This window comes from Schistocerca americana, chromosome X (assembly GCF_021461395.2).
Source record: "Schistocerca americana isolate TAMUIC-IGC-003095 chromosome X, iqSchAmer2.1, whole genome shotgun sequence".
Classification (NCBI taxonomy): Eukaryota; Metazoa; Arthropoda; class Insecta; order Orthoptera; family Acrididae; genus Schistocerca; species Schistocerca americana.
In genome coordinates this window covers 627,049,824-627,075,489 of record NC_060130.1, presented here as the reverse complement: position 1 = coordinate 627,075,489, position 25,666 = coordinate 627,049,824, and the positions used below count along the sequence as shown (strand labels likewise).

General features: G+C 38.1%; 1 protein-coding gene across 1 annotated transcript in view; it reads left to right on the top strand.

Moving 5' to 3' along the window:
• Positions 1-25,666, top strand: part of LOC124556642 (putative transcription factor capicua) — a 347,411-nt gene that overhangs the window by 123,627 nt on the left and 198,118 nt on the right. Inside the window, exons 5-7 of the mRNA XM_047130607.1 lie at positions 9,561-9,767; positions 10,150-10,280; positions 16,739-17,012. Of these exons, the coding sequence (XP_046986563.1) occupies positions 9,561-9,767; positions 10,150-10,280; positions 16,739-17,012 (612 nt within the window). The remainder of the gene's footprint in view (positions 1-9,560; positions 9,768-10,149; positions 10,281-16,738; positions 17,013-25,666) is intronic.

The following is a 25,666-nucleotide window of genomic DNA, read 5'->3' as shown; positions in this document are numbered from 1 at the left end:
AGAAAACTACATTTTTCCAATGTGCAATGAAGGCCGTTTTTGAGAAGGCTTTGGAAAACCACCAGCAGATTTCATAAATGCACATCTCTTGCGAAACCCATCATACAGATGTCAACGAGGCAGTTGGAGCAACGGGGGATGTCCTGAAATTACTGTTGCAAATATCTTGGGGTAAATTCCTGGCACAAACAAAATTCCAAAAGGCAAGTGATTAAACTGGTAAAGCCCAAAGAGGGTGTTGAGAACCAGGAAACTCTTGAGAAGTGACATCCAATGGCAGGTGCAGATACACACACGCAAATTGGTAGGTGAAAAATACTGGCCCCCTGACTACTTCCCCAACAACTCCTCTGGAAACAGAGTGGATTACAAGAGTGTGACACATCGCACACTGACCATCTGTTTAAAACAACCGCAAAGGCACATAGTTCCATCTGGCATTTGAATTACCACCAAAGGGATAGCCCACGTATTCAACAAAACAGGCGAAACAACACCAAGGCCTTGCCAATCAGAAACTCAACTTTGACCTAGTCATGCATGGTGAACAAGATGGGTCAAGGGTGACAAAATTTAGATATTGCTGGTGGCTTGAGGGAGACATGTGCCTCAAAATTTTCTTCCCAACCCAAGGTATTCTCTCACATCTGGTTGTACGACCATAGGAAAAAGTCTGAATCTTGAAAGGGGGCTGACTGAGACATTAAATGTAATTTGTCCACTATCTGGAAGCCAGAAACATGAAAGGTACATACCCAGAAAATATTTTGCACCAATAGTGAATTAACTACTAACAATGAAAGTTGCTGTTCCATACTTTTATAATGTGCTGAGACAAAAAATTGCCCCCTGAAAGTAATGCACTGTTTACTATAAAAGACAGTTTGGCATAGTGGCTGTTGCAATGCAGGGTAGCCCAAGAGCCTGCATGTGAAGAAGTTAATCAAACTGTCTGTCTCTCCCATCTATACCCACAACTCATTCACTTGCCCATCCAAGACCAATGTTTGTAGAATACATTGGACAGATGCTTGTGGGGTGTCGGAGACAGCCTCTGACTTCAGGGAAAATACTAGGGCCTCTGATGGCCAACCTACAGCCTGCCGACTGTATCAAACTGATGTCAGATGGCTGACTTTTCAACATACCCCACACTTGGCGACCACATGCAGGCAATCCTGTCCATTATTGACCACATGACAGTTCAGCAGGACCACTGATGGGCTCATTGGGTAGAAACAGATGTGAAGGAGATAGGAGACTGATGCTAAGAGCAAGAAAAACAATGCAAGCGATGACTGCTATTTGTTGACTTACTTTACCAGCGGGTGAAAGCAGGAAGTGCCGTGATGTCACTGCACGTAGATTGTGAAAGGCTTCCACACATGGTGGCTCACTGGAAGGCATGGTCACATGCCCCACCACACTTGGACTGTTTATCACACCCATCTAACTTTGCCACATGCTGATCATCAAAATGTACACCCCTAAAATGTACACCCCTTATTGCCACTGTAAGCTTATGTGATTTAGCGATCTGGGTAACTTCAGCTAAGGAAGGGACATATCAGGCTATTGGCTTAGTTTGGACCTCATGGGCAAGGGCTGACTGAACACTCACGTCCCTGATCAGTTGGTCTGCATATGAGGTAACACAGTGGGGGCACTCAAATGAAAATTTGTGTTGGAGAAATGGCTCTGAGCACTATGGGACTTAACTTCTGAGGTCATCAGTCTGTTTTGGAGAACTTGCAGGTGATGTCCAGGCCATGTACAACAATGTGGGGCATTTGTGGTACTGGTTAAACTTCAAACCTGCTGCCACCAATAGGTTTGATGTTTACAGTACTGCATTGGCAGCTGACAGAGTTCCTCAAAGTTAAGTATCTCAAACTAGGTGGAGGGCTTCAAATTTTGCATGATTTTGCACAACTCCACACTGCTAAATGATAAGGCAGCATCATCAACTGGATCAGTCATATGCCTTACCTGGCAATGCAGCAAGAACCAGCACTGATAATTCTCCCATCTTTCCGCAGCCTCATAGAAACTGGTGAATGGTGTTGGGGCAGCAAGGGAGAAGGCTTATCTGCAGGCGCCTGGTTCGCCACCAGCACAGTGCAAAAGCAGAGCAAGTCCACATTCCATTTGAGCAGTTCGTGCATCTACCCCAATTGCAACTTTTGTTTATGTTGCTGGAGGCGCAGCTGTTACTGCCAGCATTGCAAAAATGCCCGGTCCATGGTGCCCACAAATTAACAATATGAAGAAAAAGAAGAAAGCACCACAGACATAAGAACATCTGAGCCTAATCACCACTTTTGTAATCTGCACAGTGTGTGACAGTGCCACAAAAACGTCACTGTCAGCACAAGTGTAGCTATACCAGCCAGTGATAGTTCAGTGACAAAAGCAAAGCACCTGAACCCCTGAAGAGGGAACAGAACTCTACATGTGAGTCAGTTAGCAGTGGGAGCAGAGTATTCGAACACCATGTATAGATGAGCATGAAGATAAACACAAATGTGGCCAGTGCAGTGCAGACAACTGAACATTAGTGTATGGAAGCAGAGCACAGCTCGAAGGAAAGGTCAAGTCCAAAGTAGTGTAGTAACTGACAGGCCTGGCCTATTGCTGCTGACGGGAAATCACCAGTGTCAGTTATTTTGTCCATACAACACTCCGTGTGCACATCCGTCACATCTTACTGCCTTCTCTTCCGCGTGACCCACGCTAGTTCATCCGCTTCCGAATTGATGTCTGCTGTTGGGGATTCTAAGCTGACAAATGAAAAGACCTACACTATCTTGCAAAGAGTCTTCAAAGAATCTTCTTTCTTAGGACCACAAAATAAAGCTGGACCTTCACTTGTGCACAGCTTTTGGGGAGTCAAGTCTGACCCATGTTTCTCTCTCTCTCTCTCTCTCTCTCTCTCTCTCTCTCTCTTTCTTTCTTTCTTTCTTTCTTTCTTTCTGAATGGCTGCTGTTTCCTCTCATGCTGTGGATGAATGTTGCCCGCCGAAGCTGGCACACTTGATCATATTGACAACATGCCCAGTATAGTTCAGCAGGGCTGCATTGTATAGCACATGATGCTAACTATTGTGGGGTACAGTAGCCACAGAATTTTATCCAATTTCGTCTCCATTGCTTGTTCCTCATTTGGACTGCATCCAACATAAACCCTACAGGGAATGTTTCATTGTAGGTGAAGCATCTAACAAAATTTGACTATCTGATTGCCACAGATAGTGGACACACTTCAGTATGGTGTACTGTGTGCTTTGGAAATGTTTATTCTGACTAGGGTGTGTTTCTGTGCTAATGGCCTCACCACAGTGGTAACACTGGTTCCCATCAGATTACCAAAGTTAAACACTGTCGGGCTTGGCTAGTGCTTGGCTGGATGACCATCCGTGTCTGCCGAGCACTCTTGGAAAGTGATGTGCACTCGAGACTTTCGTGAGGCCAATTGAGGAGCTACGTGATTGAGAAGTAGCAGCTCTGGTCGCAAAAAGTGACAATGACCAGAAGAGCTGTGTGCTTACCACATGCCCCTCCATATCTGCATCCAGTGATACCTATCAGCTGAGGATGACACGGTGGCGAGTCGGTATTGTTGGGCCTTCCGAGGCCTGTTCAAATGGACTTTAGTTTTAGGGCATATTTCTGTAACCTGGTAACTTTCATGTTGCTTAGTTTTCATGTATTGGACTCTGTGGGTGCCTGGGAATGTGTTAAACTCACATACATAAAAGTGGGAGAAAATATTGTATTATTATTATTATTATTATTATTATTATTATTGTTATAATTATTATTATTATATTACAAAAAAATATTTCCCATAATGGAATCAAATGCTAGCCCTTACAACTGTGAATTTGGTGCTCTATTACTGCTGTAAGGGATATGGCTCAAGAGAGTTGACAGCCCCATGTTTCTAATCAGTTAGACTCCTGTGTGGCCTGAAATCTTTACCAATAAATCAGTCTTGTCTAGGAAGAAATGGACTTCTTTGTGTGTCATTAAGGTAGTGAAGTGCAAGACATGATCTTATTTCAAGACTATTCTCATGCATATTGACTTTATTGATGTACCTTCTATATTTATGGGTTGTTATAAACACAGCATATGGGAATGACAAAAATCCTGCAGTTTGTAGATCACAACTATACTACTATGTAAAGACAAGATGTTGTATAACATAATTACAAAAAAATGTCGAAAAGCCCTTGAACCATTTACTTCAAAATTTCGCATAATACTCTAATTAACATTCAGACAGACATAGGATACATATGTTACCAAAACTCTCTTCAAGTTCTTGACCGATTTGCTTCAGATTTTTACATTTGCTCTAATGAACATGCAGGCAGACATAGGCTATATACAGGGTGTACATACAGTCTGGGAACACTTTCAATTGTTTATTGCACAAGAACCAAACATTGTACAGATATCATACATGTGTCATTTTGAAGATAAACCCTGATTTTTTTTATTTTATTTTTTATTTTATTTTATTTTATTTTTTTTTTTTTTTTTTTTGTGTATACCGCCACTGCGTAGTTTGGTAATTTGCCGATAGTCAGCACTAGTCGCAAATGGGACGAGTTCAGGTGCATAGCAAGCTTTCTGTGTGTTGGAGTTTGACAAAAACAGAAGTGTGCTACAGCTGTTCAAAGGATGTTTAGAAACAAGAAGCCACCAACAAAGATCTGGTGTATGTACCGCCTCTACCACGCGATGTAACAGGGCTCCGGGAGAGAATGCGGGAAATGACTGCCACAGTTGCCATGTTGGGAGGGGTATGGCAAGAATTTGATTACCATATTGACATCTGTTGGAGCACTAATGGTTCGCATATCGAATGTTTGTAAAAAAAAAAAAAAACTTTGAGTTTCTCTTCAAAATGCAATATGTATGACATCTGTACAATGTTTAAATCTTGTGCAATTGAAAGTGTTCCTGAACTTATGTACATCCTATATTTTTAATGCATATAATATATATTATATTGAAAGGGGAAATGTTGCTACTAAAACTCTCTCTCTCTCTCTCTCTCTCTCTCTCTCTCTCTCTCTCTCTCTCTCTCACACACACACACACACACACACACACACACGGTGATTCAGCTGCCCCTACCAATGTCACTTTATACAATCCCACTTGACAGAACAATGTTGTTGGGCAATTCACTATGGAGATGTGAAGCACATTTCTAAATGTCACAGAATAAGTGGCAAAATATGCAAAGATGTCTTATACCTATTGTACAAATTATGTTTATGATACTATTTTAGCACATTAAATGCTAAGTGCCAAGTCAACACAGTGAAGCATATATTAATTTTTTCATTGGGTTATATATTGGAAAGTTGTTACTTCACAGCTTCCCACTTTGATATTTCCTGTTAATTTTGTTGTTTCCAGCAGTGAAACACACTGTATAAGGCAACGTTTCAGAACCATTTATGAAAGATTATGTACTCTAAATTGACTAAACTCACTGGAACATCCAAAACCTGTTTAACGACACCTCTAATGACACGAAGGAAGATTGGAGACATTTGGATGCTCCAAAAATACCGTTAACTCGAGGCCAATCCTCACTTGCATTTTTTACGGTATGATTCTACTTACTAACAGTTGTCCAAAGATCTGGGAGGGAATTTAATATCGACTACATGGCTGTCGCCTGTCTGGATACTGTTCCTGATACAGACGTGGTTTGTGTTGCATAAAACGACATTGGTAGGAGCAGCTGAAAAAAAAAAAAAATTATACACACACACGGGAAATGTTTGCGAAAATCTCGTTAATTTCTTGACTGAAATTTTTACATGATACTCTAATGAATATTTGTGGACATATATATATTTTTAAATATGTATGCAATATGTAAAGGGGAAATGTTGAGCTGCGCAGAATGGCCACGTGGTTTTAGGCGTCGTGTCACGGACTCCACGGCTCCTTCTGCCAGAAGTTCAAGTCCTCCCTCTGGCGTGTGTGTATGTGTTGTTCTTAGCATAAGTTAGTTTAAGTAGTGTTTAAGTCTAGGGACCGATGACCTAAGCAGTTTGGTCCCTTAGGAATTCACACACATTTGAACAACATTTGGAAATAGTGAGAAGAGGAAGGAAGAGGAGATGAACAGAGAGAGGGGGGAAAAGGAGACTAGGACATATATCCCATCACCATAAATATTTAGCAGTTATGGAGCATTGCCAAGTACTCATTAAGGGCATCGGTTATCAAATGTCACTATGTTATACAGAGCTTATCCTAAAAGTTGGCCAGATAGAAGTTTAGGTGTCAGCATTGCTGCCATGTTCTGTGACCAGTCTGTTAATGTCCTATGAGAATAAGAGAGCACTACTTTATTATTAGTAAACATTACAAATAGATCCAACTTGGTATGGATGATTCAAGTAGTAACTGCTTTGACAGTGACATTGTTTCATCCATTATTTCTGTGTGATGACTGGGCATTACCCATATGCCTTTTCTTTTTTGCATTTGAGAGCATCAGCGTTGTATGGTTATAGCTGCCAGCTATGTGGCTGTCCATTGGTGCAGGTTTCATAGTCTGTGTGATCACACGCCCACTTATACGTTGAATTTTGAATTAGACACTTTCTTGGTGGATCACAGAGTTCATTATAGTGCAGAAATAAGGTGTTCCAGAATAGTAGCTGCAGAATTTAGAAAATTTGATCCATGTTTTAGAAATGTAGGATCTCAGATGAGACTCAATGAGTGTACTTTCTGTGTTACTGATTATTTAGAAAAAGTTCATAGTTTATGAAACATCTTGTATTTTTTTATATAAAAATGTCATTTAATTTTTATGACAACTTATGAAAAAGTTGAACATCAGAAAATCATTAACAACACACTGATTGTCCTTTCAGCTTCTTGCATTATGCTATATTGTTCTAACTTTAAAAAAATACGTTTTGCTACCTCAACTTTGTGGTTTCACTTCTCATATTTCTTTGAAATAAAACTGGACAATACGAGATATGTGTCTTGCAGTCTTAACAACACTGTACATTTTGAACAAATGCATTTTCTGAATTTTTGAAATTAGTAGTTTGATTACAAAACATTTACAATGAGACTACAAGTTTAATAAAGAATTTCCTTGATTGGAAAACTCACCCAGTATCTTCTGTAAGAATTATAGAACATACAAGTGGATGAAAGACAGAGGAGTAGTAGTAGGATGCTGTTAGGGGTCGGTTTTTGTAAATCTTCCTTGCGTTGCATTGGGTGCTTCAGGTTGCTTACGTAGTTAGTGAATGGGACTATTGGTTAAGCATGGGGACTCTTTTGTCCTCTTGAATATTATTTTTCTTTTTATTTTAAATGTGATTGCATTTTACTACATCAAATTTCTCTCGCCACTTCCATTCCACCACATTATTGTGCCTTCTCTCTCTCTCTCTCTCTCTCTCTCTCTCTCTCTCTCTCTCTCTGTGTGTGTGTGTGTGTGTGTGTGTGTGTGTGTGTGTGTGTGTGTGTGCACGTGCAAATGCACACACGTGCACTTGCGTGCATGTGTGCGCTTATGGTAAATAAAGCTGTGCACATTCCTTACACTATGTTGTAGTATCATTATCTCTTCATTTATATTCTATATTTAGCAGATTAATTGTAGCTCTGTTTTGGAAGCTTGACATCTGTTATGGAAGTGAAGAATGGTAAAAACAAACGATTACAGTTATTTCTCACGAATAGTCTTCTTTTTGCTGCTTATATTTTCCAAGACTTCACCTTTATCCAATATGCTATAGTAACAAATTGCCTTATTTTCTCTAAATTTTCCAAATTATTTGGTGCTTTTATCAGGTGTTCTTTTCCCCTTAGTTAAAATATTATTTATAGAAAATTTTTCTAACTGTAAAGATTGTAAATTGAAATTTTTTTTTAGAACATACAGAGAAATCTTAATTACAAGGTGCTGGCCAACACTTCGATGGACATCCTAATAATATCAACTGTTATATAGAATGTAATGGGGTCAAGAACTGTAATGAAGAATATCCACAGCATTCGCATTATTCATATGTTGAGCTCTACAAAACAGTCACAAAAAGCTTGTGTCATTGATAACTACACGAACTTAATGTTTGATGATGACATTACTGATGGTAACATGTCATTCACTGACCAAAGGTCTTGAATCGACCTTCTAGCAACAGATCTTGGAATCAGTTAAACTGACTATTCTTCCAGTTGTTGGATAACCAGAGTGTTTACATGTGATGGTGTGACATTCATTTGAATCAATGTGGCTTCTGTTTGTTGTTGCTGTTGCCGCTGCTGTTGCTAACTAATGATTTTATGAATATTTTCACCTGCTGTGTGCTGAAAGCAATGAATCTGATATTGAAGTGTCCTGACACGGGCACTGTAGTAAAATCAGCTTTTATTCAGCCACTTTCCTTAGTTGAAAATGGAACACACATTTATATATATATATATATATATATATATATATATATATATATATATTTTATGAAACAGTTACCAGATCAACCTCAGGCTAACTCAGCAAAGTGGAGTTGGAGACCAGTATATAAAACTTTATACTGTGGCTGGTTGAGAAGAAAGAAAGAAAGAAAGAAAGAAAGAAAGGAAATAAGAAAGCAAGAAAACATTAGTTTTGACTGGTTATCGTATTTTCATATTATTGATAGTTTGTCTTACTAACTTTTTCATTTTGTAGTAAAGCTTTTATACATAGTTATGGGGATTTTTCCTTCCCATTGCTTATTGCTTTTGGTGTCTGATTGACCTTTGTAACATTTGCATGTTAAAACTTTTTTAAAATGTAGATAGTTATTATCTTTCTATTATACGCAAACAATATCAGATAAAACTACTGAGATTTGCTTCAAGAGTTTGGTTTGTAACATCTTTTGTTGTGATTCTATCCTTAATTATCATCAAATTCCTTTTATTTCAGCTTTTTTTGTTTCTTAATAACTGGAAACAGTTTTAGTAATTTTGTTTGCTTATTTGGAAGATGTAATTAACTGAATGTACTGTCAGATAACAAGGTGCACATTACATTTTGTATTTGCTTTTATAATGCATGCCCCACACCCAAGGCTCCTTAAAATAACCCTGAGTGCGCTTCTGCCCACAAATCTTAGAGACATGTGTAATATGAGAGTTCATCTGGTCACATTGTAGGTTCTATACTTTTTCTCTGTGTTAGACGGGAACTGGGTTTAGTGAGAGTAGTTTACCTTGTATAGACTGCGTCATTTCTTTTTTCTTAAAAATACAGGCAATATGAAATTAGAATGCCAGACAGAAAGGAGGATGACTGATAAATTGCAGGTTTTATTCAGAAGTTTGTCAGAATAATGAGGAAAAAAAGCTAATAAAATTCTAGTTAGATTGCTTCAAGCTTATTTTGATGTAGTATATTATTATGGGTATACATTGGAAATAAAAAAGAAAAAGAAAAATGAAAGTTAACTACAATAATGAAAACTGAGTACACGTGATGGTATCAATCATAATTTTGATGTATATGACAGATCTCAAGCAGCAACTCCACATAAGTATAAGAAAGGAGATGTAGTATCGACCCCAAGTGGCATAAGGAAGAAATTTAATGGTAAACAGTGGCGACGATTATGTTCGAAAGATGGCTGTACTAAGGAATCGCAACGGCGTGGTTATTGCTCACGACATCTGAGTCTGAATGGTAGCAGCCTACGTGCTGGCCCAGCAAACTTTCCTAGGTAGGTTTAGCAAGTACTATTTAGGTCATTCATTTTTGTCATCACAGAATATAACATAAGGGGAAGTGCACTTGAGTAATATTGCAGCCTTGGTGTGGATCAAATCTATTAGCATCTCAAGCAATGTTTCATTTCTTTTAACTTCCATTTGTTTTTATTTTCTTGGTCAAGCTGTTTTAATTTGTAAAAAAAATTAATTAAAATGAATGAGTGTTTGTTCCTCGATAATGTTCAGTGGAACAAGTAGACTTGAGCAGTTCTTCAGTTTTCTGTTTTTCATATGTGATGTGTATTTTAAATGGCACAGATAACACTTCCATGTGTGATTAAATTTGTATATAGACTGGAAGTGAGTTTTTATTGCGTTTCAATATTATTTCAGGGGGAAGGGTGTTGGAAGAGAGATTGATGGTGAAGAAACTTCCCGTGATTCCGATACATCTCCGAACTACACAGAAGGTCGAATAACTGGCCGGTTTGATCAAGAGGAAACAGAAGCTGCTAATATGCTTGGTGTGTATGTTGCATAGTTATCTATACTTTAAATGATTACTAATACTTAAGATCCAATTTTTTATCATATATTTGGAAGTTTGATGTGACATACCACAACATTCAAAACAAAATGTTAAATTTTGATGTTCTAAAATTTAAGTTATCTGTTTTTCAAATTGGAGAAATAAGTAAGAAAAGTCTTAGATACATGCAATAGCAAACCGTAACATTTAGTGAAGAATCTCGCATGCCCATTTTCTTTTTTGTTCTTTCTTTACATTCACAAGAATTGATGTAGAAATAAACACTTTCAGGACTTGTCTGGTTACTTTTTATTTCTAGGTTTCTCAATTTTGGGTATGTCATTCTTTGGCATAGTAATTTTCTGTATTCTACTAATAGAGGAGGAGGAGTGCTGTAGATATAGGTGCAGTTCACCACCACTAAATCTTTTATCTGCTTCTCAAAACATCTGGCTAGTTCCGTACAAGAGAGTTCCTTTGCAAATTTTTTCTAAGGTGGAAATTAAGAGTTGAAAGCTGAAAAGTATTCTTCATTTTCATTCACAGAGTAAAAGGTTACCCCTCTTTTTACCTTGTGGCCTTTTTATTTTAAACTCCAACCAGTTCACAAGTTGCTGGTTGACCAGACTTTCTGTGGAAGTGTATGCAATTATTAATATAGCAGTTAATGCTGACTTTCTGTAGATTATACACGTCATGTGCTATGGGTCTTCATTTTGCACTAGTTGTGCCTGGTGTGTTTCAGAAATAATTAAAAAACACCAGATTCACCCAAACTGTGTATATCATGTATATTTGCTCAGACTGATGATCTTTAATTTAATTTACAAATATTCAGCATTAATCTGCCTTAGAAATTCATGCATAATATGCTTCTTGAACAAATTATGGAAAAAGATCTCATCCACATGAAGATCAGAACTTGGAAAGAAAGACAGTATGAGCACTGCATCCTCCCAGACAACAGATGGTGTAATCACATGAAGAAATTTAAAATATGCTGTCCAATATAAAATATAATTATTTCTTATAGTTATAAAACTTGTTTGGGAAAAATATTTATGCTGCTCATTTATTTATCTTTTTTCTCTATCACGGAAAAATACACATAGATTCTGTTCATTGGATGGAAAACGATATGCAGAAAGTATTTAACATGTAAACTTCTTCATAACACAAAATGAATAGATTACCTATACAGGACATATGTCCTCATTTCAGTTTTACTGATTAACCATTCTTATTCTACAGTTAATGATTGTCATCCACTTGTACAGTGATATTTTGGAGTATCCCACCAAAACAAACTGCTGCTTACTTGCCAACTTATTGTGGATATATTGCGTATTGCTACCTTTATTTTCAAGCTTTGTGCAGAAGTGAGATGTAATAATAGCAATTCCCCCGTTTGCCAACAAACTCTTAGAAATTTGTTTTGGAGCAGTATTTTTTTCTCTAAATCCCTGCAAATCTAAAAAGTTTGAGTGGTTATTGTACACCATTTGTTTAAGTACTGTTACTTTATACAGTCACCCCAAACTTAAAAATATTTCTTACAAAGTGTTTCTGGTTTGAGACTATAAGTACTGTTTACACCATGATAAATCAATCCTCTGTAAGTCAGTCTTCAGGCTTTCATGCCGATCTGTTTACGTCTTGAGGTGTCATATATTCTCCAGATATCAGTGTCGTTCATGCACAATATTTCAACAACGTGACTCGAGCTCCACTCGACGATCAGTGTCAGGTAGCAACTGATGAAGATAATGAGTCACATTGTCAAAATTTATATGGCAGGTACCAAACACCTCAAGATAATCCTCTGTAGATTTTTGTACCTTAATTTTAATGGAAACAGTGAGATATTAATCACTTCGGATGTTATAAATAAGTATTGATATTTATATGGTAAATGAAAGAATAATTGTACAACTTACAGATTAAATTCATTGATTGTAAAACCTTAAGATCTATTTTTCTTTGAGATATAAAATCTGTGATAGAGACTGCAGTGTCAGGCTTATTTTGTTTTCAAATAATGTGCACTGAAACGAAGTACTGAATATGACAACAAATTGGAAATTGTTTAATTTATTGTAAATTAATTTTCCAAATGTTTGGCAAAGTTCTGATGAAGTCAGTGTATTATAATGAATAAAACAAAAATACTGTACTTTGCATTTTGATACAAGAAGAACCAAAAGGTTGTGTATGTTGACTAATAATAGAACCTTTCTTTAATAAAAATTGAGATTAGCCCAGTTTGTATCACAGTATATTCCCACAAAGGACTGAGACTTCTGCCTGTTCATTTTGTGACCATTGGGAAGCCCAGAATGCTCATTTTATATTGTGAATGAGTGTGCATGCTATGCTTATAGTAAGAACATGTAAAATGCAATATAAGTTATATTAAATTAGTGTCTCATAATGGAATTGTCTAGTGTGAGGCAACAGTGGATAATAAGAAATTATGTTCCATCAGTCCACTACTTTTTCTATCTATCATCTCTGACACACACTACTTCTGTACATAGTACTATTATGTAAGCAGTAGACAAATTTGCAAACCAGATGTTTGTCAAAGTAATGCATGTTCATGAACACACACACTTAATATGCCACTGAACCACCTAAACTTCTTTCACAGCTGCAAATTTTTGTGGAATGTGTGTGATGACAATGGGAGCTGTTACACTAAAATTGAACAAAGCTGTCACCGTGTGTGTTTGAAGGACAAAATATAATCTTGAAGCACAATTCATTCACTGAACACTACGAAATGTGTGGATGCAGTATTTCAGGGCCAGCTCTGCAGTTAAATGTAAGAAATAGGCTGTTTTGTGCATAAACATTAGTCAAATCTCCATGCAGAAATTGGACTTGATGTAGAAAAGACAGAAGGTGCAGTGTGGAACTAAATGGCTCTGTTTGAGTCATTTTTGGCCACATTGCAGTCTTGGTTTCATTTACATTGTTTGACCGTATTCTTTTCAATTGTAGTCAAGTTTTGAGATAGTCACCAGGTTCTATTTTGTGCAGCTTGCGTTCTTCTCCAATTGATGAAACAGGTCATCAGTATTTTGAATGAGCTTTGCACTCACACAATGCATTTTCTCTATAGGTCTTTGAGACAGCCCTCATGGACATTCAAGAAACTTTATCAAGAAGATTTGATTTTCATTCATTACAAATCTCTGTCAATGACGATTCACGTGATTGCATGTGTCATCATTCCCCAGTGCAGAAGCTATAGATATAGCTATGTTATTGGAAGCCTTTGATATAGTGAAGACATGTAACTGCTGTTTATAAATCTACTCTCACTGTAGGTCAGAGGAGTCTCACATTTTTATGAGCTTGATTACATTTGTGGATGAATACATAATACATTCTTTAACATACCATGTACTTATTTCCTTCCATGCAATAACAAAAGCCACTCACAAGGTCACTACATCTCAAATGTGCTGTGCTCCAGATCAGAATGTTTCCATTGTACTGAAAATCATAGATATTCTTCTTTTTGATTAACATCGAATTCAGAGAGTTAGAGTGAACTAAATGAATTTGTATTTAATTTGAGTATAAACTTTTCATCCCTCAATCATTAAGAATAATGAACAGTTTTCTTTAGTTTTCCATTTAATCAGTTATTTCTGAAACCACAATAAAGGGTTATGATATCAGCGTCCATCTTTCTACTACGGTGAAGAAGTTTAAGTGAAATGTGACTACTGTCCATTGATTAAAACTTGTTAGCTGTTCTTTTATAGCTGGCTTCAGCCCTTGACTGCATTAAATGACTACAGTGGGCAAGACAACTGAGGATGTCAGAGCTGAGAGGGAATATGGTGAGGGGGATGCACATTAGTTTTGTGATAAATTATGGAATGGTTTTGAGATTCCATGAAATATACTTGTGGGTACACTTGTTACAAGTCAGTATCAATTACATGCTCTAATTTTTTTTCGAATGGATACTGAATTGTTATGCGTATGTGTCCGGCAGGGTAATATGCGAGTTCAGCTTACAGAGATTTGTTTTTTTTCTAGTGGGACAGTGGGAGGGGAGATAGCAGCTGCCCTCCCCTGCCCCTGATTTGGCTATGCCCTTGGCAATGGGTTATCCATCATAGAATGTTTTAATTAGTATAAATATTACAAATCATGGGTCATAATCTGCAACCTTACCTTAAATATAGATTTATACTCTCCCGTTCTACTTATCTTTTTTATTTATCCATATGTTAGCAGTATGACTTGCATGGGCCTACAATTGAAGTATGTAATTCTTTGCACATGCTGTTTTTTAACTTATATTAAATGTTTAGGAAAATCCCAGTTGTCTGCCATCTGGAAAAGGTTGCTCTCTTTCACACAATAGAAATGTATATTGTGACCAATGAAGATTATATTTTATTCCTTAATGTTTCTTTATTTTTCAGCAATTTACTTGAAGTTAGTTACATTGCTGATACATCTTCTTCCTCTCTTGTATCCTGCTTGCAGTTCTTTTAAAATGATTTCAGCAATTTTCCTGATTCTTCTTGTAATGATTCTAGAGTATACCTTGCATGCTGTGTTTAATAAGCTGATTTGTAGTTTTTGCTATTGGACCAGTCACCTCTCCTGAACCTCGGAGTATCTGTGCATGCTCCTAATGCAGTCGTACACATTTATAAATATTGTAAATCTTTTAATCATGTCATGTGGCATACATCTGAGTAATTCACTAGCTGCTGCTACTTCTTCCTCCTCTATATTGTCTGCTGAAACATTTACTTTTCTGTCTGCTTTTATTTCTGCATCTTCCTCTTCCTCTATAATTATCTGCAGATCCTTATAGGACTGTAAGCACTCTCCTTGTTATATTATTTTGACTGCTGCTGTATTTCTTATCTGACTGTTAAGACATTTCAGTACTTTGTGAACATGTTCTGTCGTCTATCTATGTGTTTAAATATTAGAGATTGATGTTTGCCATCATTCCTGTTGAATTTCCCCAATAACTTGATTAGTCCCATTTGACAGCCTTCAATATAACCCTGTGCCCTCAGGTGCTCTTTTATTTCTTGATTCTACACATGGGCTTTTTTAAAGCAGAGTCTACAAGAGAAGTACTGCACAGAAATGGAAGAATATCGAAAGATTTTGTACCTGCTTACACAAATCTGTTTTTGATACTCTTCCACAAATCTGTTTTTGATACTCTTCCACAAATCTGTTTTTGATATTCTTCCACTCATCTTCATTGTCATTAACTGGTTTAACTGAACTTTCTATTATTCACTTCTGATCTAGGTCAAGTATACATTCTTTTTGTAGAAGATTTTTTTGAAGAGTTGCGACTCACATTACTAGATAGTAGTCACCATGTGCATGTCATCGCTACGGGTACTCGTGTTTATGAACAATTTTGCAAATGCTTTGTTGGCTAAGAAGTAATGTATAATGCTTGTTAGGCCTCTTTCTCCCCATGCCACTTCATGTATTTGTGGATAAAATGATGGTTGGCAATTCTTAGTCTATTGTCTGCTACAAAATCTTTTAATATTCTTCCATTCCTGTGCAGTACACCTTCTCCAGTGTTTCCTAGTTGATTATCTAACAGCTTACCATCAGTTCTATCATTAAAGTCTCTCACCCTGATAATACAGGCTTTTTTTGAACTTCGATCCAGAGTATGTAGTAAAACTGTGTAGGTGTCTGTTCTAACTTCTAATATGCATGCAACTGTCCAGCAGTATTGTAGTTAATGGTAAGAGGGAATTTAGGATGAACTGTGAAATCCATATGCAAATAATTTTGATTTAGACAATGCTCTATTAATCGTGAATAACAGTGAAATTATTTGTTGACAATCTAGTTTTTCTTGATTGTAGAAGTACTTGATTTGTGACTGCACACAGCGGCATGCTGTACTGGTACCTCTGAATAAGCCTCAAAACTGCATATTTTAAATTGTTGTATGATAGAAGTTTTGTTAAAAGAAGTCTATATTTCAAAACATCCCCTGGAAATTCACAGTTCTGAAAACTCAGTTTTTTACAAATCAAGCAATGGATTGCAGTACGGTGTGTGTGTGTGTGTGTGTGTGTGTGTGTGTGTGTGTGTGTGTGTGTGTCTGTGTGTGTGTGTGTGTGTGTGATTTCCTTATTATTTACTGTTTTTTTAATGAAGAAGATTAAAAGATGGTAATTGATGTAGTATGGCTTGTTTGAGGTTCTCCATTATTAGTAAAGTTGCTGAATTTTTATTCTCTTCAGTCTTTATTTTAGCTGACAACATAAGTTTTCTCCATGGTATTCGTTTTCATCCTCTTATTTATCTCTACTCTGCTCATTGAGTAAATTCACCATATTTCCTTGTATTACTTTTGTACCTCTCATTTTTAGCAACTAATTCAGCAGTATCACAGTGTGTGTTTCGTATTTTGTGTGTTTTTTCCAGTATCTCTTGGGAGCTCACGCTCTGCAACTCCAGCATTTTCCTCACCCACTGGACAAGCTTCATCACCTTGCATTATGCAGTCTCCAATCACTGTCGGCCCACGACAGAACGTCTTCGTGCCGATTACAAATCCTGCTTCACAAGGGCAGAATATGCAGTCTTCTGCCAGTTCTCACTCCGGAAGTTTAATATCGCCATGTCAGAAATGGAAACAGACGTCGCCAGTGCAACCACATTTTATGGTCACCCCATATCACCAGCAACATGTTATCAGGTCAGAGTATTGTGCGATTATATGTATTTCACTCAGAGTTACTGACGTTTCTGTGCTGAGTGTATGTTGAACTATAAGACTGGAAGAGCTTCCAATGTGTTTTGAGGATATGTATGGTTCTGGCTTCATTTTTGTGTGGAATTCAACTATATGTTCAGTAAATCAAATTACAAAGAGCTTAGGTTGAAAATAGTTGCAGAGCGCAGTCATTTCAGCATTTTAGCTGTGGATTATGGGAATTCTAGTCTTATACTTTATTCCTTGTTATGTAAAGAAAACTGATCAGTTCAGTAAAGGCTTGCCAAAATAGCGGTAGATCTCCAGTCATATTAACAAATGATGGTGAAGTTATTTACCTTTAAGGAATGTGGTGGTGAAAATTCTGCAATTCCTGTAATGATTACAGTTGTGTTTTTCATGACTTGCTACAAAGTCCACACCTACATTCTGTGTTGCAGCGGAAGTTGAAAATGTTATAAACTCAAGCAGAGGAGTACAAGGTGTGTGTACATTTATGTGTATGAGAAAAATGTTAAAATTCCAGCTGCTTCTGTTATCAGATGCTGTAGTTTCCACAGACAGGATAACTTAAGCTCTAACAGGGCATATCACTAGATAGCAGTGCTATGAAGGAAGTCACAGTTTACTTTCCACATTTTCATTGAAAAAGGCACACTCAGCCATCACAGTATTGAACACTGGTGTGCATTTTATCATCTTGTAAGTTGTATCATACTATAAGACACAAACAACAGCACAGCCACAATGAACCAGTTTATTCTTTTACATACAAGCAAACAACAGCTGAGAACATAGAACAAACGTAGAAACAATCAACCTACTGATACAAGCTGTTGCTGACATTAGGTATGAGCACAGTATGAGAGTGTGTGTCTGCTGCACTGTGCTTACAGAGAGGATGGCTCCAGATGATGTTGCAGCAGAAGCCGTGCCGTGTGCACGAGTCATGGCCCACCACAGGGGGCCTCTGGTGGCTGGCCCATGCAGATGCCATTGGCGTAATATTTGAAGTGTAGTGTGCCAGTGACATGATGCTGTTGGATGCATCCAAGTGTTACATACAGGATTATAGGCTAATTCATTAATGAACATAATAAATAATGTGGTCCTACTGTCTCTTGCCTCCAGTAGTCAGTTACTTGGGAAAAATGTGTTGTTTCATGGATTGGCGTTACAGTATATGACGTACGAAAAGACAGCTCCTAGATGAATTACTGTATGAGCAAGAGAAATTCAGAAGGCGAAGAGATTTAAATACCCAGAGGAATGGATAGAATCTTGTCTGACAGAAAAAGAAGCTATGAAGCACATTGGCCGCTTATTTATTCTGCCACTATGCATTTCGATGGTTCACTCCCTCATTTTCAGGTGGAGAATTATTTAGTTGCACAGCTGTAGTTAGTGAAGAGCGCAGATGCCATTCCACAGCAACAAACTAAGTGCAAGGCTGGTTATGTTGCATCTTTTTCTTGTGATAAAATTGTGTCTTTTGGAAAAGACATTGTTAAAGTTAAAAAAAACTGAATTTGTGAGAGTAAAATGTTTTACAGGAGAAGTAGTCAACAAAAGGCTGTGTGCTTGTTGCATGTACTCCCGAGTGCACTTTTACACAATTACTTCAAAGATGTTATATATGTCAGGGATATTGTTGCTTACACTGAATAGAAGGCTAATTGAAATGTGCCATTGCTAGAATTTGGCATTTCGTTATTGTACATCACAAATCAGTTATTATAGTAAATGGTTATATACACAAATATACTTTTCATTTTAAAAAATGTGAATGAGATGCAACTGAATATGGACATGTGCACAAGTTACTTATTATATTAGATGGTTATATATACATAAATATCATTTTCTTTGGCACTTAAAAAATATAATGGACTTCAGTGGAATATGCACATGTGGAAAATTCAGTTATTGTATTTAAATGCTTGTGTATAAACCATTACAACAGATCATACATATATATTCTTGGTTGTACATGTATATCATTTCTTGTTGATATATATTGTACATTGTGTAAGTTCAACCTGCAGTAATCTATTTATATATAAGCACTTACATATAATAACTGAATTGTACACATGTCCACATTCTGTTGCAACTCATCCATATTTTAGACAAAGTAAATCACATTTATGTACACTCCTGGAAATGGAAAAAAGAACACATTGACACCGGTGTGTCAGACCCATCATACTTGCTCCGGACACTGCTAGAGGGCTGTACAAGCAATGATCACACGCACGGCACAGCGGACACACCAGGAACCGCGGTGTTGGCCGTCGAATGGCGCTAGCTGCGCAGCATTTGTGCACCGCCGCCGTCAGTGTCAGCCAGTTTGCCGTGGCATACGGAGCTCCATTGCAGTCTTTAACACTGGTAGCATGCCGCGACAGCGTGGACGTGAACCGTATGTGCAGTTGACGGACTTTGAGCGAGGGCGTATAGTGGGCATGCGGGAGGCCGGGTGGACGTACCGCCGAATTGCTCAACACGTGGGGCGTGAGGTCTCCACAGTACATCGATGTTGTCGCCAGTGGTCGGCGGAAGGTGCACGTGCCCGTCGACCTGGGACCGGACCGCAGCGACGTACGGATGCACGCCAAGACCGTAGGGTCCTACGCAGTGCCGTAGGGGACCGCACCGCCACTTCCCAGCAAATTAGGGACACTGTTGCTCCTGGGGTATCGGCGAGGACCATTCGCAACCGTCTCCATGAAGCTGGGCTACGGTCCCGCACACCGTTAGGCCGTCTTCCGCTCACGCCCCAACATCGTGCAGCCCGCCTCCAGTGGTGTCGCGAAAGGCGTGAATGGAGGGACGAATGGAGACGTGTCGTCTTCAGCGATGAGAGTCGCTTCTGCCTTGGTGCCAATGATGGTCGTATGCGTGTTTGGCGCCGTGCAGGTGAGCGCCACAATCAGGACCGCATACGACCGAGGCACACAGGGCCAACACCCGGCATCATGGTGTGGGGAGCGATCTCCTACACTGGCCGTACACCACTGGTGATCGTCGAGGAGACACTGAATAGTGCACGGTACATCCAAACCGTCATCGAACCCATCGTTCTACCATTCCTAGACTGGCAAGGGAACTTGCTGTTACAACAGGACAATGCACGTCCGCATGTATCCCGTGCCACCCAACATACTCTAGAAGGTGTAAGTCAACTACCCTGGCCAGCAAGATCTCCGGATCTGTCCCCCATTGAGCATGTTTGGGACTGGATGAAGCGTCGTCTCACGCGGTCTGCACGTCCAGCACGAACGCTGGTCCAACTGAGGCACCAGGTGGAAATGGCATGGCAAGCCATTCCACAGGACTACATCCAGCATCTCTACGATCGTCTCCATGGGAGAATAGCAGCCTGCATTGCTGCAAAAGGTGGATATACACTGTACTAGTGCCGACATTGTGCATGCTTTGTCGCCTGTGTCTATGTGCCTGTGGTTCTGTCAGTGTGATCATGTGATGTATCTGACCCCAGGAATGTGTCAATAAAGTTTCCCCTTCCTGGGACAATGAATTCACGGTGTTCTTATTTCAATTTCCAGGAGTGTATATAAACATTTAATATAATAATTGAATGAAAAGACAAGGTTCAGCAATTGCACTTTTCAAATATCTTTGCATTCAGTGTAACCAATAATATTTCTGACATTTTTGAAATAACTGTGTAAGCATAATGTACAGCAGATAGCATAGGCAACAAGCAGCAGTATGCAGCCTTTTATAAACTCTACTTTGCATGTGAGTACAGTTTGACAGTGCCTTTTCTAAAAACACAATTTTATCACCAGCCAAAGATGCAGCATAACCAGGCTTGGCACCTAAGTTTGCTGCTGTGGAAAGACATCTTTGCTCTTCACTAACACCTGCTTTATACCAAAACAGTTTTCCACTTGAAGAATGATGTGGACCATCAAAACATGTACTAGTAAAATAAATAAATAAATGAGTGACGCACAAAACTTTTATTCATAGTAATCGACAGTCCCACCCCTCATGATGCTGTCCTTTATTAACTAAATATTCAGTATGAAATTAGCATAAAAACTGACTATGCACCTGTACAGTAAGAACAATCTTTCAGTCATTGCAAAATTAAAACATTACCAGATAATTATCCACCCTGCAATCTCACATGTAACACAAAGTCCAAATGTCATAAAAACAGGATTACTCTTAGGTTAGAATTGTGGAATGGAGAATCCTCAGGAGATTATTGTGACCTTGAAGAACAGGAGTTGGTTAGCATAGAAGAAGAACGAATTAAAAGCTGTATATCCAGATAGAGAGGATCTCAAACACCATCAGGAAAAGGTCTGTGTTCTTTGGACTCGCCCTTATACTAGACTAGATGAGGTTGACACATCAGATATTACAGTTTAATGTGAGTAAGGGTAGATACGTGCTCTAGATTCCAAGAAGTACAAAGGGACCTGGCAGAAGTAGGAATACTGAAAACAAAGGTTTCCTACAGGATAACTTTAAAAGCAAAAATTGAAGCTGCCATAGATTTCAAGGTAAGAATTAGTCCCAGGACAAAAACTTCACAAAGGTTTATAAATCGGGTCCATTCCCAGTACTGCCAAGTCTAGCAGTCTTTCACATAGTGATTTGTGGTTTCCCTGTTGGAATGTTTCAAAGGAGAGGACCGTATGTTTTAGGTGCGACTATTACTACTGTTGCATGAAATTTATGGAAAGTTGTAGAGTTGAATGCTACTTATTTGTGGGTTAATTTGTATTTAGAGCTTTTTTCCCAGTTTCAGGCTTATGTGTTACAGCTGAAAGCAAGATTTGAAAGTTGATATCACATGCAATGTAACTTAAGTTCCATATTTAGAAATGTGTAAGAATTGCTCTTATCTGCAGTGTGTTGTTTTTAATGGAATTAAATTTAGAAAACTGAAATGGTTCAAAATTTTAAGTGTGTTGGACTTACATGCAGCACTAGATTAGTATGAAGTTCTCACCTGAGGGATATGAAAATAAGATGCCTCATATTGTTAAAATACGTTACCCAGAGACCACAGACAGCGGATGTGATATATCTGCTCCAGTTTTAGTTATCTTTGCGTAGTTCTGGTGTGATTGATGGTTGCACTGCGTGTGGTATCTTACGAAATCTGGAGTTATTTAAGAAATAAATATGTTTGTATATCCTGAAAGAAATTGTGCAATCCTTGATGAAATCATTAATCAGTATGGACCTAAAAAATTCACATTTGAGCCAAATTTGAATGTAGAGGCAAAATCTGCCTCAAAATGTGAGTTGGGCTGCCACAGGTTCCCTGGAGCTAATGAGTTCCCTTTTTACATTATGCAGAACATCCCCATGGCAAATCACATAATAAATACTATTCCATAGTGAATTGTATCCAGATGAACCATTACATCAGAGAGAGTTCTAAGCAGCTTAATTTTCTCATGTAAATATCAAAAAAGTTACCTGCTTTCGATTATTACTGTTGCACAACAGCTGGCAAATCCCATTTTGAGAAGAGACTGTGCATAAGAACACACCTGGAAAATAAAGAGTGCATCTATGCCTGAAAGAAACAAAGTATCAGTATGCTCATAAGTTAAGCTCTGGTCCTACATCAAACAGTGGGAGGTTAAATATTCTCTGTAAGATACATGCTACGTGTGACAACTTAGGACTCACTCATAGGGCTTAACCTCTCAGAACAAAGAAACACTTGCATTTGTCTGATAGCTAAAGTTTGTATTATGCGAAATTCCACATACTAAAATGTGGCAGCTTTAGATGTGGGGTGTTTATAACTGCGGTTTCATAAGATTGTGGTAGAGATAGGTTCTGAAATACTTCATTTGCCACCTTGGTAAGCAATTGTGCGGTGGCGATAACCAAATGGATCGGGTACCTCAGATTTGCTTTGTGTTGTACATAGTTCCTTATTTTGAAATGTGTGAAGAGACTACTACTGGTCCATTACAGTGCTCAAATACAACTCTCATTGACACCAGAAGGGATCAGTGACCCAGGTGTCAATTTAGCTTTACAGAAATACAGAATATGGATGCAGGCTGGCTGACATGCTAGAAGTAGATGGGACTTGTTCAGCCCGCATGTTGTAGTGTCTGCACTATAGCGATTAGACAAAAGAGTCTTCCTGTGAAGTGGAATAGAGTTTATTTTTGGTTCTACTTCCACTATAAGTACTTGTAGGTTCTATCTGCAGCAACGTGGAGTGTTGGTTGCACAGCCCACTAAAGGGCACTTCAACATGTAATCGGAGCTTATATACTACAGTTTCAAGTTCAGTGTTCTGCAGATTGTGTAATTATTGAACTGGATGGGAAGAGAGTTGTTCTCTAATAACTGTTTTTTTTTTCTTCTTTGTTGTTATTCCATCCTGGACTTTCCAATTTCTTTTTAATCAATTTGGCTTCAAGCACATAGTCTAGAAAACTTTCAGATTTCTATGTCTAACTATTTAAAAAATAAATAAAAATGGTAATATCACCAAAAAATGATGCCACATTATTACATTATGAATCACACACTTAAGTGTTTGAGTTTTGAATGAAACTAGAGGGTGCATATTTGTCTTCTCTCATACAAGCAAAGATGTATACCATTTCATGCTTAATATCTTGTTCAAAATATAAAATGAGGATTGGCAAACATTTTACTGTTTAATATGAATACTGATTCTCTAAGTTTCTTTACTCAACAGGTTTATATTGTTTATCTTGGATATTGTTGGATATTAGTTCTGTAAATTTATGTACTCAACTAACCCCCCCCCCCCCCCCCCCTTTCTCCTCCCCTAGTGATACTCGTGTAAGTTTCTTGATCATCTCTGTATCGTTATAGCAGTGACTGAACAGGATGGCTACAATTGTAGCTGCCCACCAATGATTTCATTGAAACTGAATTATTGAGGAACTTGGTCTCTCATTTCAATTGCACTGCATTTGCTAAGGTTGACCTAATAAATGTAGACCTTTCTTTGGCTCATGTTACAACTGGTTTGTTATATGCTTTCTGCTTTGTAGTACCTTAACTTAGCAAGGTGGCTTGAGACCCTAGACTCATAATGAGTAGACATGGGGCTTCAATCTCCAGTTCATCTCTCCAATTTAGTTTTTCTGTGGGTTTCCTAAATAACTTGAGACAGATTCCAGTATTTATCTTTAAAAATGGTCACACACAAATTCATTCATGTTGTTGTCTAACCAATTGAGTCCTCCATCTAGCAATATCCTCAACATCAATGAGGCATTAAATTGCAACCATCTTTCCCATCACATTTTGAGTACAGCTCTAAATATTTCAGATAAACCACCAACACCAGAGGCATATACTCATATTGTAATCAAATACTTTTCTTGTGTCCTTGCAGTATCATATACCGTATTTACTCGAATCTAAGCCGCACTCAAATCTAAGCCGCACCTGAAAAATGAGACTCGAAATCAAGGAAAAAAAAATTTTCCCGAATCTAAGCCGCACCTGAAATTTGAGACTCAAAATTGAAGGGGAGAGAAAAGTTTTAGGTCGCACGTCCAAATCAAAACAAAGTTGGTCCATTGCAATATGAGACACAATTTAGGTCGAATGAATGACCATACAGCAACAGTAGTTTGGTTCGAGTCGTAAGCTTCGCAGTTAAGCTTTACCAGGTAGCCACTGCTATGCGTCAGGCACTCCGTCCGTATTTATACGGGTACCCTTCCTTTTTGACGTGCTTCATCTGGTTTGAATGGATTGCTTATTTTTCTTTGATCTGATAAGTGCTGTTCTCTTTGTTATAGGTTTTTACATCACTCTAAGCTGAAAATACATTACTGTACTGTGTCATGCATTGTTTGTTGCATTCTGATAATGAGTGTTTCGACCTGTCGCCGCTCATACATGTTCTGAATGAGAGTTTAGCAAAAATTTTTCTCCGTTTGAAAATCTTTGCAGGCGCCTCTTTAGTACATTACATTCTGTACAGAAATTAGATTCATCTTAGATTTGAAAATCTAGTCAATTGCCGTGCTTCATTTCTGACTGTATCACTATTAGGCATAAGAGTAATACGAATATCAACATGACATGATATGTATATTCTTCCACGTTTGCTGTTGTCTCACTCTAGTTTCGTAGTTTATTAGGCAGACAGGATTTAAATGAGATAGCAGCAAACACGAAAGAATACATGGCAAAATGTTTATATCCTTATTATTCTTATGGTGAAGAGAATACTGTATGTGATTCACAATTCATAAAAGTTGCTATTAGCAACCATCTCTTCTCACAGGTAGGAAAAAATTCAGAACATAGAGTTGGCCATATTGACAAACATCCCAAACAGTCTTGTCAGTCGGATTTTCGTAGTACATTGAAATGCTGCTACATTCGAAAATGAACAACACGGAATTTGTGCCGGCCGCGGTGGTCTAGCGGTTCTAGGTGCTCAGTCTGGAACCGCGCGACTGCTACGGTCGCAGGTTCGAATCCTGCCTCGGGCATGGATGTGTGTGATGTCCTTAGGTTAGTTAGGTTTAAGTAGTTCTAAGTTCTAGGGGACTGATGACCACAGACGTTAAGTCCCATAGTGCTCAGAGCCATTTGAATACGGAATTTGTATTTACTTCGTTGGA